We start from the raw sequence: 18,763 nt of genomic DNA, 5'->3' as shown, positions 1-18,763 counted from the left end.
TGATGCAGCATAATTTATTCATAAAATTACTTGAATTTAGGCTGTCGATAACGGAAAAGTACAGGTGTTAACGAGTATATAACTGTCGATAACGGAAAAGTAAGTTAAAGACCGGCTTTAGGATCAGCAGAACCAGCTGCTACAACTCCCACACCATTTGCTGGCGTGGGCGCGTCTTTACCAACGTTAAGCTCGTTCACTAGTTCATCTATTTTCCGAAACTGATACGGCCATCTTGAGTTATACAGAAACTGCCTCAAATCGAACCTATTATCTTCCGGTGAATAACTCTGTAACATAGAATCGGTTAACAGTTGCCCGATAAAGAAACATATGGTTAAGAAAAAACATAAGAGAATAAAATACCTCAGCATGATACGAGGGCGTTATTACTGTCATCTTGTGTCGGTTAATCGAATAATATTTAAAGAAGTGCTTCACTTTTTCAGCCACCTCCGCAGGACTTAGTTTTGACCCCCATCCGAAACAAAGATTCTGTAAACAACGTTCCGTGAATCACAAACCGAATCAACAAAGATTCTGTATACAAGAAATCTAGGCCGGTATATGAACCGAACATTCAGTGAAGCGCTCATGAACTGTTCGGCAGGATGTTTGTTTATTTAATAAACGAACGAACATGAACAAAGAGCTTTGTTCATTTAGTTAAACGGGCGAACACGAACAACTGTATCACTCGTTCAATTATGTTAGTCAGTTTGCATTTGTTTTAAGTCCATTCGTTTACGCTTGTTAATATACTCATTAAAATTTTTTAAGCCCATTACAATTTAGTTTAGTTTTAATAACTTAAAAAGGCCAAACACATTGTTCTTTACATTTTATTTTAAATGGTATTAGCGTTGATATGTTTGTCTGTTTAGGTTCATAAACGGGTCATTTATACTGTTCACGAACGAACATGAACACATTCATTTTCTTAACGAACAAACACAAACAAGAAAGCATTGTTCATTTAACTGTTTGTGTTGGACCGTTCGGTTAAAAACCGAACGAACGAACATGAACTTGCTCCGTGAGTATGCTCGTGTTCTTTTGGTTCGTTTACAGATCTAAACAAATCTAAGACGAACCTTGAACATAGACACGGGCCCACATCGGAAGATCTTCCTCAACCTTCCATAAACCGAAAGTTCATCATATGTCATCCCCATGTCCACCTCATCCAGTTGACTGTAGTTTGATCGTATGGGCTCCAGCTCAGCAGTTGGAGGCGCCGCTTCAATCTCGGCTAAAGACGAGAAACCGAGATGTGTAGCCGCCCATTTCAGAAACATTCTAAGATCCTGCTTGCTAATACTTCCGATAGGATTAATATCCGCCGAGCTACAGTCATACTAAAAACCAAAACAAAGTTAACAAATAATAAATTATTAAAATAAAACCAACCGAGGCATAGCCATACCTTTGTTAGGTAACCACGCAACCCTTCATCGACATTCGAGCTACCAAGCACTAAATAAAAACCCGACTTGTTATGAACCCATGGCAATAGCGATGCTAACATAAACGCCAAAACCATCCGTATTCGCGCTTGAATGTTTTGCAGCCCTAAATTTTCAATGTTTGATCCTCCATCAACCTGTAATTAATTAAAAATAATATATAATCTCGTCAAACAAAAATAAGATCTCACGACTTAACATTTTGTGTTTTAACTTTTACCTTGTAGCAGGGTCGTTTTCCAGTAAGTGTTTGAAAGAGAGATAAAAAGGCGGAAACGACCGCGTCTATAGAAACATCAAGATGCCATGATCCAATCTCGTCTGCTAGTGTTTTTGCTCGTGCACGCGTGGCATCCGAGCTGTATATTATATTAGTAAAAAACTTAACTTTGTATAAATTATAAAACTTTTCAAGAAATTACATGTTTTCAGTTCCCATAAAAACCGTGTAGAAAATGCATTTTGCAAATTCTTTGACTGTATATTATATTAGTAAAAAAAAACTTAACTTCGTATAAATTGTCAAAATTTTCAAGAAATTACCTGTTTTCAGATCCCATAAAAACCGTGTAGAAAATGCGTTTTGCAAATTCTTTGCTGTCGGTGGGAAACTGCCCGTCAGTATAGTTTCCGATTCGTATAGCATCCGACTTAACTTGTTCATCTCCATTTTCAATCTCTGAATTATGGCATCATAACTTTTATACCATGAAAATAATTTTATGAAAAAAAATTAAAATAAAAATCTAACCTTTTACTACAAGCTGACACATGCATCCGACAATACCAGCTACTGAAGAGCTATCGGCCCCACCTGAAAGCGGAAGTAGAAAACCCAAAGCACCGCTTCTTCTTAAGTAATCCCAGAGCCAGCAACCGGGCCCAAATGCTATTTCTTCCTCAGGAGTGTGATAATTAATCTGTTACGTTAATGTAACACGGTTAAAAAGTAGTAAAAGTAACTTCCATTTAATTATCGCACAAAACTTACCTTTAATGGGCTTGAAAGCGATATTTGGAGGTTAAAAGGCTTACAAAGCTTGTAAGGAACATTTACAGATGTAACATGTTTTTTACAACTTGCTTGTTCTTGAAAACTGCTTATTGATCCTCTTAAACTAGCAACCTTCAATACATCATATAAAAATTTAACATTTTTTTTCAATATTACATAATTATAAAAAGTATAAAACTTACTGCATCAAGATCGATTTGTGCGACAACCACTTCCACATCCTTTAACGAGAACTGCGTCCCTTGTGCGACTACCTCTCCATTAATAACAATACACGCACAACCATCTACAATAGATATAAAGATGATGAAAATAACATTCAAATAATTATAATTCAAATAACGAGACTACTAACCGTAGTAAAGACGGCCTCCATCACATCCTTGATGATTACTGTACATATACACTCCACCACGCGTATGCGTAGCACCGATAAACGCACGCATACGAAGATCAAGTTTTCTTAACTGGTGATGACTTCCACTTGCATTCATAAACACTTCAACACCGTTTAATGCAAGCTCGGTGTGAGGAGGAATTGGAGTAAATAGTTCTTCACAAACTTCTGCTGCAACCGCACTAACAGAGCACAATTCACAAGAAACAACTATATTATTATCATGAATACTTAAAAGTACTTAAACATAGGCCTAGTTCATGAACCGTTATGCGGGAAGTTCGTTTATGCTCACTCGTTTAATAAATGAACAGGCATGAACAAAGAAGTTCGTTCGATTAACTAAATGAACAAACACGAACAGAGTTCGTTTACGTTCATTAATGTCCATTTATGTTCATTAACACTTGTAAAACTATTAACTATAAAACGAATATATATACGAGTATTATCTGATTAACATATATGTAAAATGAACATATAAATGTTTAAAAAAAAACACTAACACAAACTTGGTAGCCGGACCGAACCGTTGACACTAATCATTCTTGGTTAGCCAAATCAAATAAACCATTGTTTGTGCTCATTGTGTTCGTTTTCACGAACAAGTTCATTTCCTTAACCATCAAACACAAACAAGAAAGTCCGTTCGGTTAGTTGTTCTTGAATTGTTCGGTTGTCCGATGAAAGCTTAACAGACGAACATGAACAAGGCCTTGTCTGGTTCGTTTGCAGCCCTACTTAAAAGTGCTTAGTAGTAAAGTCTTTTGAACTCACGTGTCAAGAAACTGCATGAAACCGTAGCCAAAAGGAACCGTTTTCTGTTGCAAAGCTTCAGAAATGTCAGTTGGAAGATGAAACTCTTCCAGTTGATCACTTTGTTTCCAAGCTGTAAACCACCTAAGTTCTCTATAATTCCCATCATTCGCAAGCCACATTTTCGCGCGTATCATTATTATCTTTCGGTTAAGACACAGAACTTGACAGTTATACCGCTCGGATCCTTTGATAACAGGCATACCAAAACTACATAATATGTCATCTGTCCAGTCACCAAGCAATAATTCCTTCAAGCACTCCCACCTGCAGGGTATTTTAATAATAAGGGCATTATAATTATAACTAATTACATTTCAACAAGGGTGAATAGTTCTAATTTGTAATTGGTTGGTTTTGCACTTTCGCCATGTGGCATTCAGTGATTGGACCAGAAATATTTTAATCAAGTTTTTTACCAAATTACGTTTTTACCCCTAAACTTTATTAGACTTATCATTTGGGCCTTGAACTTTAGTAACTCATGCTCTTTAATCAATTTACACTTTTACCCTTGAACTTTAACAGAGTTATCATACGGCCATTAAAGTTTAATAAAGTAAATTTTTTATTTTTCTTAACCAGTATTTTTGCTTTCATCTTTTTTTATTTAGCTTATTATAATTGAAGCTAACTTTTAACTTTAGACACGTTTCCTTAACCGTGTGGCTTGCTTATTATTACCGTCGTTAAGGTTAAAGCATACATAATCTATATTAACCCGTCGATATACCAAGTAACAAATGCACTGAACCAGAGGTCCAGAACCGTCCTCGCCAATCACATCACCCAGGTAGGCCCAAAACTTTTAAGTTTTTATTATATATTTTATATGAATGTTTAAAAATATATCATAATTCAACCAACTGATGGTTATTCTAAGCTGTAACTTCAATCAAATAAGAATAGTTTCTTTCATTTGTAGACTATTCCAGTAAAGTAAGATGGAATCGAATCCGGTTATATTATTAATGTTTAAACCCAATTACCCTCATTTAATCCTATTAAAAAAAAACCCCACAACCAACTCAATAAAAAAGCACGTTTTACTTAAAAGGCCTAATTTTTTTCACACCCTCGGCCCAAAACTTTTTAACGATCCTCGGGTACTGCACCGACCGAACATCACACGCTACTTTTAAACATTTCGTCCAAACAGTTGGACTAAGTTGTAATTTTTAAAAGCTGAGGACTAAACTTTTAATTAACTCAGGAGATAATAATCTAATAATATGAAACCCTAAATCCCCAAATCAAAACCCTAACTAACTCTCAATCCAATTAACACGCAATTAAATCAAAATTAAACTACTCTTACGCGTGATTAACAGTATCAAGCTCCAGAAAATGATCTTCACAGCCGTAGCCGGTAATCTCAAGCTCCGGGCCGAGCCGAATAACCGCACCGGCTTCTTTAGCCTTAACTATTGATTCCTTAATGTTTTTCAAATTGCAATCGAATTCCATTGCCCATTGGTTCAAGTTGCATGTGGCAACCTTCAGCAGCCTCATATTCGACTTGGGTTTTTATCTAATTCAACAAATAATAATCAAGATTGTGTGTATATATGCATATATATACACACAGGTTCAATTGGGTGTTCAAAGTCTAGCCTTAAGTTTTGGGTTTGAATCAAAATTGATAATTTGGGGTGATGCTTTTTTATTATTATTTTTTTTATTTTTATGATGTATTTTACGGATATTTTTAGGGCATGTAGGGTGCGGTTTTAGGTAAAAACCGAATCGAAAATCAAAGTTTCGATTTTGAAATCGTTTGGTTACGGTTTTTCGGTTTGGCTCGGTTTTGAATTTGGTTTTTTTGATTTTGTTAATCGGCCTAATAATTTTCTGGCCAAAGCAATTTGACTCGTAATATTTTACTAAAAACCAAAACCAAACCGTCGGTTCTAATTCAGTTTATTTTGTTGACACTTCTAAATAATTACAAAGCCAACGAGCTTTAGCTAAATTGGTATTGGAGCGGAAGTGAAATTGGGCTGAAAATTGGACTCAAGTTCGAATATGATATCAGCTGAGTTTTATCATAAAAGGTATTCGGATGGCAGGTTTTTCCTAAAACAAGATATGGTGGACTTGAATTACTCGTAGTTGTTTGTGATTGTAGGAGTATGAGTTGTCGTTTGCAATTGGGTTATCTCGAGTACACGGATTCGTTGGCCATTTAAAAAAAGATATTTTACAAAATAAACTTCAAAAAATATATATTCTATTGATTTTTTTGGATCCTTAGAATAACCTCCAAATGAACCAAATCTATAGTGAGTTCATGACCACAAGAGTAGAATATTTTATTTTTGTTTTTTTATTCCCTCTAAATTATTCTATTTTGAGGTTTTTTTTTCTTTTGTTATATTTTAAATGCTATATCAGGGAAATAGTCACCAAACCTAGTGAAATCATCCAAATTTGAGACTTATACAAACAAGATATATTTTTTGTTTTAATTTTTTTAGTAAGGCAGAATTTCTTATTTTTAGGCTATCGTACTCTCAAAATTTAGAGAGTTTCGATGCCTCACTCTGGCTAGACTATGTTGTCTTAATCGAGCCCACGCTGGTTTCAGAGTTTGGCTTGGGCGTTCCCCCAGGAAACCATACAGTCGACTGCTGCTTTACAATCGTTGTGCCACCACAAGAACAGAACTCTCTGACGTAACACAGGGTGGGACAAAAACCCGAGTGGGCTCAGGGTTCGAATTGACAAGCTTTGGATACCTTTGGATAAGGCCTAGCTCAAATCTTTCATTGCCAATATCTACCCAAAAGTTGACACAGGTGGGATTCGAACTTGAACTCAAGTCTCCTACCACTAAACCATCTGTGATGGGATATATATTTTGTTTTAAATAGAACTCGGTTTTCAGTCAAAGTTTATATTAAAATCTGCATATAAGAATTTAAGAAAACTATGTATTTAAAATTTTCTTAAGTTAAACCAAAATATAGATTAAATGAAATACTGAAAAAAATATAAAAAGAACTTTGAGAGAATGGAGTTTGCTTCCTTCAAAAGCGAATCTAGTTCTATTAGAAAAATAAAATAAAATAAAATAAAATTATTTATACACAAAACATGATTAGTACAAGTGAATAGCAATAATAACTAACATCAAAACAAATGTTACAAAGAATAGAATGTGTCACTAAATTATGCAAATATACAACAATATTTAACGATTAGTTATAACATGATTATTTAGTAAAACCAATATTTATCACTAATTCCCTTGTTCTCGCCAGCAAACTAGCTTGTAGATGCATCGTCGTATAATACAAAACCTCGCTGTAGATGCATCGTCGTATAACTGAAAAGTAAACTAAAGGCCAGCCTTAGGATCAACAGAACCAGCTGCTACAACTCCCACACCATTTGATGACACGGGCACGTCTTTACCAACGTTAAGCTCGTTCACGAGTTCATCTATCTTGCGAAACTGATATGGCCATCTTGAGTTATACAGAAACTGCCTCAAATCAAACCTGTTGTCTTCCGGTGAATAACTCTGTCAACGTGAAAACAGTTAGCGCGTGCACGAAAATAAACATATGGTTACAAAAAACAAGAGAATAAAATACCTCAGCGTGATATGAGGGCGTTATTACTGTCATGTTGTGTCGGTTAATCGAATAATGTTTAAAAAAGTGCTTCAATTTTTCAGCCACCTCTGCAGGACTTACTTTTGACCCCCATCCAAAACAAAGATTCTGTAAACAACATTTGCACCCCTGAATCGCAAACAGAAACAACAAAGATTTTGTATGCAACAAACATTTGTTCAATGAACCATTCATGAACTGTTTGGCAGGAAGTTCGTTTATGTTCATTTATTAATAAATGAACAAACGTGAACAAATGTCTCCAGTGGCGGATCAAGAAAATTTTCTCACAGGGGTCGGAAAATTTTTGGGTCGGTACACAGTTATACAGTTTTCTTTTTCCAATCCGGTTCGGTCATTTGGGCCAAGTCAAATCGGTATTACTTTCTTTCTGGTCCAGTTCGGTCGTTCCGATCAGATCGAATCGGGTCGGGTCATATAAAAAAATAATTCAACAAAATATCATTAGAAATACATAATTAAAAGACAATATTATCTACTTTTAACAATCGTAAATAAGTTTTTCTCAATGAAACAAATACAACTGTCGTTTAGATTCTCATCATTTGTCGAGTTCTTTTAGCATTACTTTATTTGTTCTTTTAGGATCTGATAAATGTTTTATCTCAAAAGTATTTAGTAAACAATATCTTTATACACCAACAAATATTGTTCAAATATTATAAAAACCAAAGTTTTATAAAAAATTTAAATTAATAGACAATATATAAATTAACGGACAAATAAATTATTTAAAAATAAAATAAAACGAAAAAGGCTCACGTTCAAGAAAAGATATAACAAAAAAGCTAATTTGTTTATACTTAGTGAGATAAATCTTTGTGGGCCGTGGTTTTGAGTTTGAAAAGGCCCAATATATACTAAACTAATATTAGGTTAAGTTGTCTTCTTCCTCTCTTTTCAATAGCCTCACTGTTCAGAGAACGCGACGGTCGAAAAAACGAGGCAAAGTTTCACTTGCGGTTCCGCGGATGCTCATCACCATTCTGATTCGTAATTCCACAGGGGTCGGTGTCAAAATTTTGCAGGGGTCGATTGGAATTTTAACACTATAATAGCACTAAAAAATATTTTTCACAGGGGTCGCCATACCGTACCTCCGCCACTGAATGTCTCATACGCTCTTTTATGTTTGTTAATGTTCATTCTTCTAAATTCGTTTATGTTCTTTGGTCTACATTCAGTTATGTTAGTTTACGTTTGTTTAAGTTCGTTTGTTTACGCTCGTTAATATACTCATTTAAATTTTTTAAGCCTGTTACAAATTAGTCTTGGTTTAATAACTTTTTAGGCCCAACATATTGGTTTTTACATTTTTAAATGGTTTTAGCGTTGATATATTCATTTGTTTATGTTCACAAACAGTTCTTTTATATTGTTAACAAATGTACATAAACGAGCGCGTTCATTTCCTTAACGAACAAACCCAAACAAGAAAACCCCGTTCGCTTAACTGTTCATGTTTTGATGATTTGTTCGGTTAAAGTTAAAAAAACGAACACAAACACGGTATGCATAAACAAATCTAAGACGAACCTTGAACATAGACACGGGCCCACATCAGAAGATCTTCCTCAACCTTCCATAAACCGAAAGTTCATCATATGTCATTCCCATGTCCACCTCATCCAGTTGAATGTAGTCTGACCGGATGGGCTCCAGCTCAGCAGTCGGGGGAGCCGCTTCAATCTCGGCTAAAGACGAGAAACCGAGATGTGTAGCTGCCCCTTTCAAAAACATTCTAAGATCTTGTTTGTTAATACTTCCGATAGGATTAATATCCGCCGAGCTGCAGTCATACTATAAAACCAAACCAAAGTTAACAAATAATTAAGCGGCTTAACACTATTGTAACTTATTAACTTATTGAACAATTATAAGGAGCTTTAATAAGGAATCCCAAACACCACCTAAATTATTAAAATAAAACCAACCAAGGCTTAACCGTACCTTTGTTAGGTAACCATGCAACCCTTCATCGACATTCGTGCTACCAAGCACTAAATAAAAACCCGACTTGTTATGAACCCATGGCAAAAACGATGCTAACATAAACGCCAAAACCATCCGTATTCGCGCTTGAATGTTTTGCGGCTCTATATTTTCAATGTCTGATCCTCCATCAACCTGAAATTAATTAAAAAATAATATATATATATATATAATCTCGTGAAAAGCGTAACTTATTAACTTTTACCTTGTAGCGTGGTCGTTTTCCGGTAAGTGTTTGAAAGAGAGATAAAAAAGCGGAAACGACTGTGTCTATAGAAACATCAAGATGCCATGATCCAATCTCGTCTGCAAGTGTTTTTGCTCGTGCACGCGTGGCATCCGAACTTTTATTATATTAGTAAAAAAAAATAACTTTGTATAAATTATCAAACTTTTTAAGATATTACTTGTTTTCAGATCCCATAAAAACCGTGTAGAAAATGCGTTTTGCAAATTCTTTGCTGTCGATGGGGAACTGCCCGTCGGTATAGTTTCCAATTCTTATAGCATCTGACTTAACTTGTTCATCTCCATTTTCAATCTCTGAATAAATGAATTATGACTTCATAACTTCGGTACCACAAAAATATTTTTTTTGTAAAAAAAACTAACCTTTTACAACAAGCTGGCACATGCATCCGACAATGCCAGCTACCGAAGAGCTATCGGCCCCACCCGAAAGCGGAAGTAGAAAACCTGAAGCCCCGCTTCTCCTTAAGTAATCCCAGAGCCAGCAGCCGGGCCCAAATGCTATTTCTTCCTCAGGAGAATGATAATTAATCTATCACATTCATGTAACACAGTTAAAACTTACTAGAAATAATGGCAACTGCTATTATTTACTGCAGAAAACTTACCTTTAATGGACTTGAAAGTGGCATTTGGAGATTAAAAGGCTTACAAAGCCTGTAATCCACATTTACATATGCAACATGTTTTTTACAACTTGCTTGTTCTTGAAAACTGCTTATTGATCCCCTTAAACTAGCAATCTTCAATACATCATATAAAAATTAAACATTTTTTTAAAAAATGTGACATAAATGATTAAAGTAGGCCTGTAAACGAACTGAACGTTCGGTGAACTGTTCGTGAACCGTTCGGCGGGAAGTTCGTTTATTTAATAAACGAACAAACATGAACAAAAAATTTGTGTTCGTTTAATTAAACGAACGAACATGAACACATGTTCAGTTCGTTCATTTATGTTCATGAACGTTCTTTTATGTTCGTTTATTTATGTTCATTTATGTCTGTTTATTTGTGTTCGTTTATGTATTAATAGAAAATAATTAAATATTATCTGGATAGGTTATCTGCTTAAAGGCTTTATATTTGTTAATTTGTGTTCATTTAAGTTCGTTTATGTATTTTTGTGTTCATTTACAATTGTTCATATATGTTCGTTTATCTTTGTTCAGTTATGTTTGTTTAGATTTTAAAAAACGAACATAAATGAACACAAATGTCCATTTTTAAATAAACGAACACAAATGTCCATTTTTAAATTAACGAGCATGAGCATAAATATTTGTTTGATTAAGTGTCCATCTTCTTTTAAAGTTAAATGAACAAACACAAGCATGCCCTTATTCATGTTCATTCGATTCGTTTACAGGCTTTCATTATTGACATTGATGAATACACCGGTCTCAATCTCTAGGCCCTGCCGATTTTATTTGTGTTCATTGTGTTCGTGAACACATTAATTTCCTTGATGAACGAACACGAACATAAAATCTCGTTCAGTAAGTGTTCGTGCACCGTTCGTGAACACATTATTTTCTTAACGAACTAACATGAACAAGGCCTTGTTTGTGTTCATTCGGTTCATTTACAGCCCTAGTCATAAAAGTATTAAACTTACTGCACCAAGATCTATTTGTGCGACAACCACTTCGACATCCTTTAACGAGAACTGTGACCCTTGCGCGACTACCTCTCCATTAATAACAATGCACGCACAACCGTCTGCAATAGATACACAGATAATGAAAATAAAGTTCAAATGATTATAATTCAAATAACGAGACTACTAACCGTAGTAAAGACGGCCTCCATCACATCCTTGATGATTACTATACATATACACTCCACCACGTGTATGCGTAGCACCTATAAACGCGTGCATACGAAGATCAAGTTTTCTTAACTGGTGATGACTTCCACTTGCATTCATAAACACTTCAACACCGTTTAATGCAAGCTCCATGTGAGGAGGTATTGGAGTAAATAGTTCCTCACAAACTTCTGATGCAACCGCCCTAACGAATAACAATTCACAAGAAACAACTATATTATTATCATGAATGGTTCTGCGGGAAGTTTGTTTATGTTCGCTTGTTTTATAAATGAACAAACATGAACAAGGAATTTCGTTAGATTAACTAAATGACCGAACACAAACAGAGGTCATGCTCGTTCAATTGTGTCCGTGAACGCTCGATAATGTGTTTGTTTATGTTCAATAATGTCCGTTTATGTTCATTAATGTTTGTTTATGTTTGTTCATTAAAGGTTTTTAATACTTTTAAATGACTTTTCTAATCATATAGATTTTAGAAAAATTACTAACTATAAAACAAAAATATCTGAGTATTATGTAAATAAAATATGCATGTTTAAAAAAACACCGATACAAACTTGGTAGCCGGACTGAACAGTTGACCAAATAATATAAAACATTGTTTGTGTTCATTTCCTTCGAGCACGAACAAGAAATTTCACTCGGTTAGTTGCTCTAAAATCTGAACTGTTTGCTTGTCTGATTAACGGACGAACATGAACAAGGCCTTGTTTGGTTCAGTTCGTTACAACTCTACTTAAAAGCGCTTAAAAGTAAAGTTTCTTAAACTTGCGTGTCAAGAAACTACATGACACCATAACCGAAAGGAACGGTTTTCTGTTGCAAAGCTTCAGAAGTGTCAGTTGGAAGATGAAACTCTGCAAGTTGATCACTTTGTGTCCATGCTGTAAACCACCTAAGTTCTGAGTAATTTCCATCATTCACGAGCCATATTTTCGCGCGTATCATTATTATCTTTCGGTTAAGACACAGGACTTGACAGTTATACCGCTTGGATCCTTGGACAACAGGCATACCAAAACTACATAATATGTCATCTGTCCAGTCACCAAGCAATAACTCCTTCAAGCACTTCCACCTGCAGGATAATTTAGCATTAAGGGTATTATAATTATAACCAACTAGTGTTCTTCGGTAAAATCCGGACGATAGTAAAACCCAAGCGTTGATGTGGTAAGTCGAAGCGAATTCAGTCGGTTTCGGTTAAGTGTGTTATTGTACCAGAACTAAGACAAAAAATAAAACAAAAAAATTATAAAAATTGGGGTGGACCAACGGCGTGGCGCCGGTCAGTAAAACTCGATCATTAGTAAAACCCAATCGCTTTCAATCCCGGACGTTGAGGCTGTAAATCTATGCAAATTCAGTCGGTTGTTGTCATGTTTGTTTCGGTATCGGAACTAAAAAAACAAAACAACATTCGGTCGGTTTTCGTTACGGTACTGTAATTAAAACAAAACGCGATGGGTCTACATGAATTCGGTCAGTTTCTGTCATGTTCGTCACGGTGCCGTAACTAAAACAAAATAATAAAGAGAACAAAACAAAATTGGCATTCAGTTAGTTTTCTTTACGTTCATTGGAGGCCGAAACTAAAAAAAAAAACAAAATGCCACCAATAGGTTAGTGTTTTACCCGGAGCGTTGCGCCGGGCATGTCGGTAAAACTCGGGCAATGGTGAAACCCAAGCGTTGTCGGTCCCAAGTGATAAGGCAGTAAGTCAACGCGAATTCGGTCGGTTTCGGTTACGTGTGTTATTTACCGAACTAAAACCAAAATAAAAACAAAAAAATAATGAAATTTGAGGTGAACCAATGAGGTGGCGTTCGACGGTAAAACTCTAGCATTGGCAAAACCCAACTGTTGTTGATCCCGGGCATTGAGGCGGCAAGTCTACGCAAATTCGGTTGGTTTCTGTCACATCCGTTACGGTACCGGAACTAAAACAAAAAATAAATAAATAAAATTGCATTTAGTCGGTTTTCGTTACGTTTGTTACGGTACCGGAACAAAAACAAAACATCTTGAGTCTACTTGAATTCGGCCGGTTTCCATCACGTTCGTTACGATACCGGAACTACAACAAACAATAAAACAAAATTGATATTCGGTTGGTTTTCATTACGCTTGTTACTGACTGAAACTAAAACAAACCAAAAAGGTCCAATAAGGTGCCGTAAAGTGGCTCAATCAAGACTTTACGGCTCCAAACTTCTAAATTGTGTTATATAATAATAATAATAATAATAATAATAATAATAACAAAAGTATAGCTGAATTTTAATAGGGTTATCACACGTTCCGTGAAGTTTAATAATATTTTTTCTTTAAATGATTTACATTTCTACCTTTGAACGTTAATAGAGTTATCATACAGCCAGCGAACTTTAATAATTCTTTTTATTTAAAATTTCCGTGAAGTTTAATAATATTTTTTCTTTAAACGATTTACATTTCTACCTCTAAATGTTAATAGAGTTATCATACAGCCAGCAAACTTTAATAATTCTTTTTATTTAAAGAATTTATGTTTCTACCCCTAAACTTTAATAGAGTTAGCATTTTAGTAAAGCATTTTTCTTCTTGTACCATATATTTTTTCTTTTATATTTTATTATACTAGCTAGGTGCAACTCGCGATGTGACGTGGTGTGCGTGCAAATGTGGCATCGTATGCATAACCAGTGTCAACCCGTTTTGACCCGAATCACATTCCGATCGGACATTGTTCTAACTCGAAACCTATTTTGACCTGACCCCTTTTGACCCAAACCCGAACCAAATTAACCATTTTGTGTATTGACCCATTCCGACTCTAATCCAGTCTTAAACATGATCGGAGCCCGCCCGACCTGATGCCGGTACTAACTCGCAATCAAGTAACACGCAAGTTTTTAGAATTTAAAAAAGTATAGCAATATCATACTCAAATTAAGAGAATAAAATGCTCGTTTTTATGGTGTAATTTTTTTAAGAAAAATATTAACGTGTGAAAAAGTTACGGCTGTTAAAATGTTGTTGGGGTAGTTGGTTTAAAATAAGGGGTATATGTGTAACTATTTTATAAATTAACAAAAATAGAGTGAGGTTAATGAAAGCTTATGAAAGTGAACTAAAATTCTCATTATGCGTTGTACCTAAAGTAACAAGTTTGGTATTTCTTAAAAATTAAGAGGTCCCTAACTCATGTTTTATATACAGTACTAGCTTTTGAGCTCGTGTATTACACGAGATTTGTTAAATGATAAAAAAATAAAGTTTTCTATTTGAAACAAATGAACAAAATTAAAGGTAAAAAAAGAAATGAAATGCATTGTACAAACAATAAGAAGTCTGTAATCTCAAATTTATAAATTTGATAAAATCTCTTTATATACTTCATTTGTTGTTTTATCACAAGTATTCAAATCGTCATCCAATATAAACAAATTTAGACAATGTCTGCTATTACCCTGAAAAATGCAACATATAATATTATGTTTGGAATATCTCATAGAATAGTAACCAACTTTCAAAATTGTTCCAATTAGGTCACTCATGCATATTTTTCCCAAATCAGGTCACTAAATCTTCAAATCGAGTCTCACCAATTGTTTTGTGAGTCAAGAAAGAAATGGAGGATAAGATGTAGGGGTTGGAATTTGCAATATATGTAGTTAAATTTAAAAAAAAAATAAAAACGCTAATTATATTAAAATTTAAAAATATAAAATAAAATCCACTTCGCCACTCAGCGTCAACTTTAAAAAAAAAGATAAAAAGATTTCCTATGTGAAACAAAAAAGAAAAAGGCTAAAAATACATGTTAAAACCTTTAATTTAATAAATATGAAAGTTGAATGACTTAATTGCAACACTTTTTAAAGTTGAGTGACCTAATTAGAATGGTAAATTGACTATTTTATAACCGTATTGCCAAAATGATTTCAACCTTAACCCATTGATAGCTTGGATTAAGGAGAATAAAAATTAGAAATTAGGGTTTAATGTGTTTATAGCACATCATCATAATTATTTTTGTTTATTAGTAAAGTAAGATAAAATATAGATATTGGGTATGTTTGGCAAAGAGCTTTTAGAAGCTTTTAGGAGCTTTTAGCTTTAAGTTTTTAACAAAAAACTCATCGTCAATAAAAAGCTTTATTTGGTTGAAGAAGCTTCAAACTTTTAAGTTTGAAGAAAAAGCTCCATTTTAAACGCTACTAAGAGCATCTACACCGGTGTTGTGTGGAGGTTTTTGTTGACATGGAATGGTGCAAACAAAAGTTTACGGGTGGAGACAAACGTTTGTGGAGGTGTTTGTTTGTATTCTCAAACGTTTGAAATGTAGGTTTGTAGTGGCCCCACCACAACCACTACACACAAATCATATATATATACATATTTATTATATAGTAGTAAAAGTAGGTAATGATGTGGAAGACGAGGTGGAGGTTTTTATTGGTTTATGGATGGCGTAAAAAGTGGGTTTTTTTTAAGAAATGGTTAGAGTATGATATAGCGATGAGGTGGAGGTTTGAATTACTTTATGGGTGTGGATGCTCTAATACTAGCGTTTGAGAAAAAGCTAGAAGCTTTTACATTTAAATTTACAAGTTTAGTACTTGAACTTTCATCAAATTTTGTAAATTTATATAATAATTACATATTTTACCCTTATTCAAAACTAACTACGCCATAATACAGCTACCAGCTTTCAACTTTCAGCTACCAGCCACCAACTTCCAGCTAACAGCCATCAGCTAGTTTTGCCAAACATTCCCATTTAAAATTTCTTTTTTTATTTAACTTATTATAATTAAAGCTAACTTTTAACGCTAAACATGTTTAGATAACCGTATAGCTTGCTCATTTTTACTGTTGTTTAGATTAAAACCTTAATGGCCTATATTAATTCATGGGATACTGCAAAGTTAAACTATTCTTACGCGTGATTAACAGTATCTAGTTCCAGAAAATGATCCTCACACCCGCAGCCGGTGATCTCAAGCTTTGGGCCGAGCCGAATAACCGCGCCGGCTTCTTTAGCCTTAACTATTGATTCAAGATTATGCTTTCAAAGATATGTGGAATCTTATCTAAAGTTGGGGTCATATTTAGGGGTAGCTGGGATTCCTTATTTTACCTGGTTACGACTTACTTAAGTTATAAGTCAAAAAGTTGTAATTTATTATTTATAACCTTATCGGTTAGGCTTGCCACACTATAGATATCGTTGGTAAAAGCCTGAGCGTTAAAACCCAAAAAATAAATTGGTGTAGTTAACATATAAAAATATTAAACATATAAAAAAATATAAAATATTCGACAACCCCAGGGTGATAAAACCCAGGCTTTGTTGGTCTCGGGCGTTGAGTTGGTAAATCGACATGAATTTGGAGCTAAAAAACGGAAAACATATAAAAATTGAGTTGACCAATGGGGTAGCGTCGGTCGGTAAAATCGGGCATTAGTAAAACCCGAGCGTTGTCGGTCCCAGGCGTCGAGGCTATGAGTCTTTGCAAAATTAAAACTTCGGTTTCCATCACTTTTGTCAATGTACCGAAATTAAAACAATAAAAAAGAACACTAATGTGACGTTCGGTCGGCTTCATTTATGTTCGTTATTGTACCGGAAATAAAAATAAATAAAACAAAATGTAAAGACTAATAAGGTGCCGTCAAGTGATCCTGGCACTTAGCGACACCAAACTTCTTAATTATTATTATTATTATTATTATTATTATATTATAATATAATAATAGAACTCGGTTTGCAGTAAAAGTTTATATTAGAATGTGCATATAAGAATTTAAATAAATTTTGAATTTAAATTTTTTAAAAGTTAAATATTAAATGAAACTATGAAAATGAAATGATTTTGAGAGAACGGAATTTGCTTTTTTCAAAAGCAAATATTTATCGTTCGGGAAAATAACTACTTCATCAAAATGGTGATGGCTATTGAAGAATTGAAGGAAGCAAAACATACAAGTGAATAGTAATAATAACAAACATCAAGACATTAAGAATGTTACAAAGAATCATGTGGCCAAAAATTTTGTTACTAGAATGTGTCACTAAATTTGGCTAATATACAGTAATTAACTATTAGATAACATGATTACTCAAAACCAATATTTGATACTAATTAATCCCCTTGTTCTCTCCAGCAAATTAGCTTGTAGATGCATCGCCGTATGATATACAACCTCGCTCTCTTCTCCTCAAAACGCTTTCTTGTTTTTTGCTTCTGTGCATAAGAATCAGAAATTTTCATGATTTTCGTATCCGCTTCAATTCTTGTTATTATCTATGTTGATTGAAGTTGGCATGATTATAATTTCCTTTTAAATGGTGAAACATTAATGCTTAGCTTGTTCTTTCTCAATGTTGTTTCATAAAGGATGCACATTGTTCCTTATATTCAGCTCAACAAAAGCAAGCAACCACTATAATATTATCGTCAATGTGTTTGATGATGCAACCACGTCTCCTGTTTGTGTCTGTGACATAAGATTACTTGATCATGTCGAATTTGTTTTAGCTTCGTTATATCTCTTTCTTCGGTTAATAGGTTTTCCCTTGATCGAACCATCAACATTGGTTTTATGATGGTCCGGGCCATATTAGTATTTCACTCTATAATGATAGTGAATCAAGAAACCGGGCTAAGCCACACTTTTTATCAATAATTAAAGAGAACGGAATACAATCTTAAACGAAAACTACCGTTGTTGGGTTTATGTAACGCTCAAATCTTACTTCTACTCAAACAATAAAACAGTTATTTTTAAAATGTAAGCTCTAAAAAATATTTATGTTAAACATTAAGATAAATACAAATAAACTTAGACTCCTAGAAAACTATATCGTCCCTTTAACTTTAGTTCTTCGTCAAACCGTCCATTGAGATCTTACTTGTCAACGTTATAATTTTCACATTAACCATTCGGGTCCTTTAACTTAGTATTACACCAAGTTTTACAGGCTAGCAATATGCATACTCATAGTTGTTATATCAAAGTAATGAAGTGAAGCAAATTGTAGCCAAATAAGTTTCCAAATCTAGATTTCCCAAACCCGTAGATGAAACAACAAATGAATCACGCACAACCCACAATTGGTGAATGCGAAGTATTAAGATTCGCTAGAACTTTGGATTCGATTATATAACCTTTAAGGCTTTAACAAACTCTATAAAGTAAAAGTGATGCGATGAACTCTCTCGCGAAAAATTATATCCTAACACAAAATGAATATTCGAGAATTTGGTGCCTTAAGAACAATTGTGTCTTGACGAAGAGACGGAATTCTGAGAATGATTTGCAGCTTACCTAAATCCTTCAATATAATTGTAATATTCATGT

General features: G+C 34.2%; 1 protein-coding gene and 1 pseudogene across 2 annotated transcripts; both read right to left on the bottom strand.

Moving 5' to 3' along the window:
• Positions 1-76: 76 nt before the first annotated feature.
• Positions 77-5,236, bottom strand: LOC143548680 (glutamine-dependent NAD(+) synthetase-like). Its single transcript, XM_077039780.1, has 12 exons — positions 5,013-5,236; positions 3,656-3,961; positions 2,837-3,060; positions 2,664-2,767; positions 2,458-2,592; positions 2,218-2,386; positions 2,010-2,145; positions 1,687-1,825; positions 1,427-1,603; positions 1,095-1,358; positions 367-495; positions 77-290 (listed from the first exon to the last, which is right to left on the bottom strand). The coding sequence occupies exons 1-12, from the start codon at positions 5,204-5,206 to the stop codon at positions 105-107; spliced, it is 2,163 nt and encodes a 720-aa protein (XP_076895895.1). The 5' UTR covers positions 5,207-5,236; the 3' UTR covers positions 77-104.
• A 1,783-nt stretch (positions 5,237-7,019) lies between these two features.
• Positions 7,020-18,021, bottom strand: LOC143548671 (glutamine-dependent NAD(+) synthetase-like; annotated as a pseudogene). The gene is made up of 13 exons (XR_013137997.1): positions 17,917-18,021; positions 16,342-16,466; positions 12,186-12,491; positions 11,368-11,591; positions 11,195-11,298; positions 10,185-10,319; positions 9,940-10,108; positions 9,735-9,870; positions 9,533-9,671; positions 9,286-9,462; positions 8,872-9,135; positions 7,294-7,422; positions 7,020-7,220 (listed from the first exon to the last, which is right to left on the bottom strand). The product of XR_013137997.1 is annotated as a glutamine-dependent NAD(+) synthetase-like (transcript).
• Between the last annotated feature and the right edge of the window lie 742 nt (positions 18,022-18,763).

The sequence above is a fragment of the Bidens hawaiensis genome, unplaced genomic scaffold, assembly GCF_021521415.1.
Source record: "Bidens hawaiensis isolate Kalapana, Puna unplaced genomic scaffold, B.hawaiensis_p1.1 tig00015212_1, whole genome shotgun sequence".
Lineage (NCBI taxonomy): Eukaryota > Viridiplantae > Streptophyta > Magnoliopsida > Asterales > Asteraceae > Bidens > Bidens hawaiensis.
Note: the sequence above shows the minus strand (reverse complement) of the source record. Positions and strands in the feature narration are given on the sequence as shown.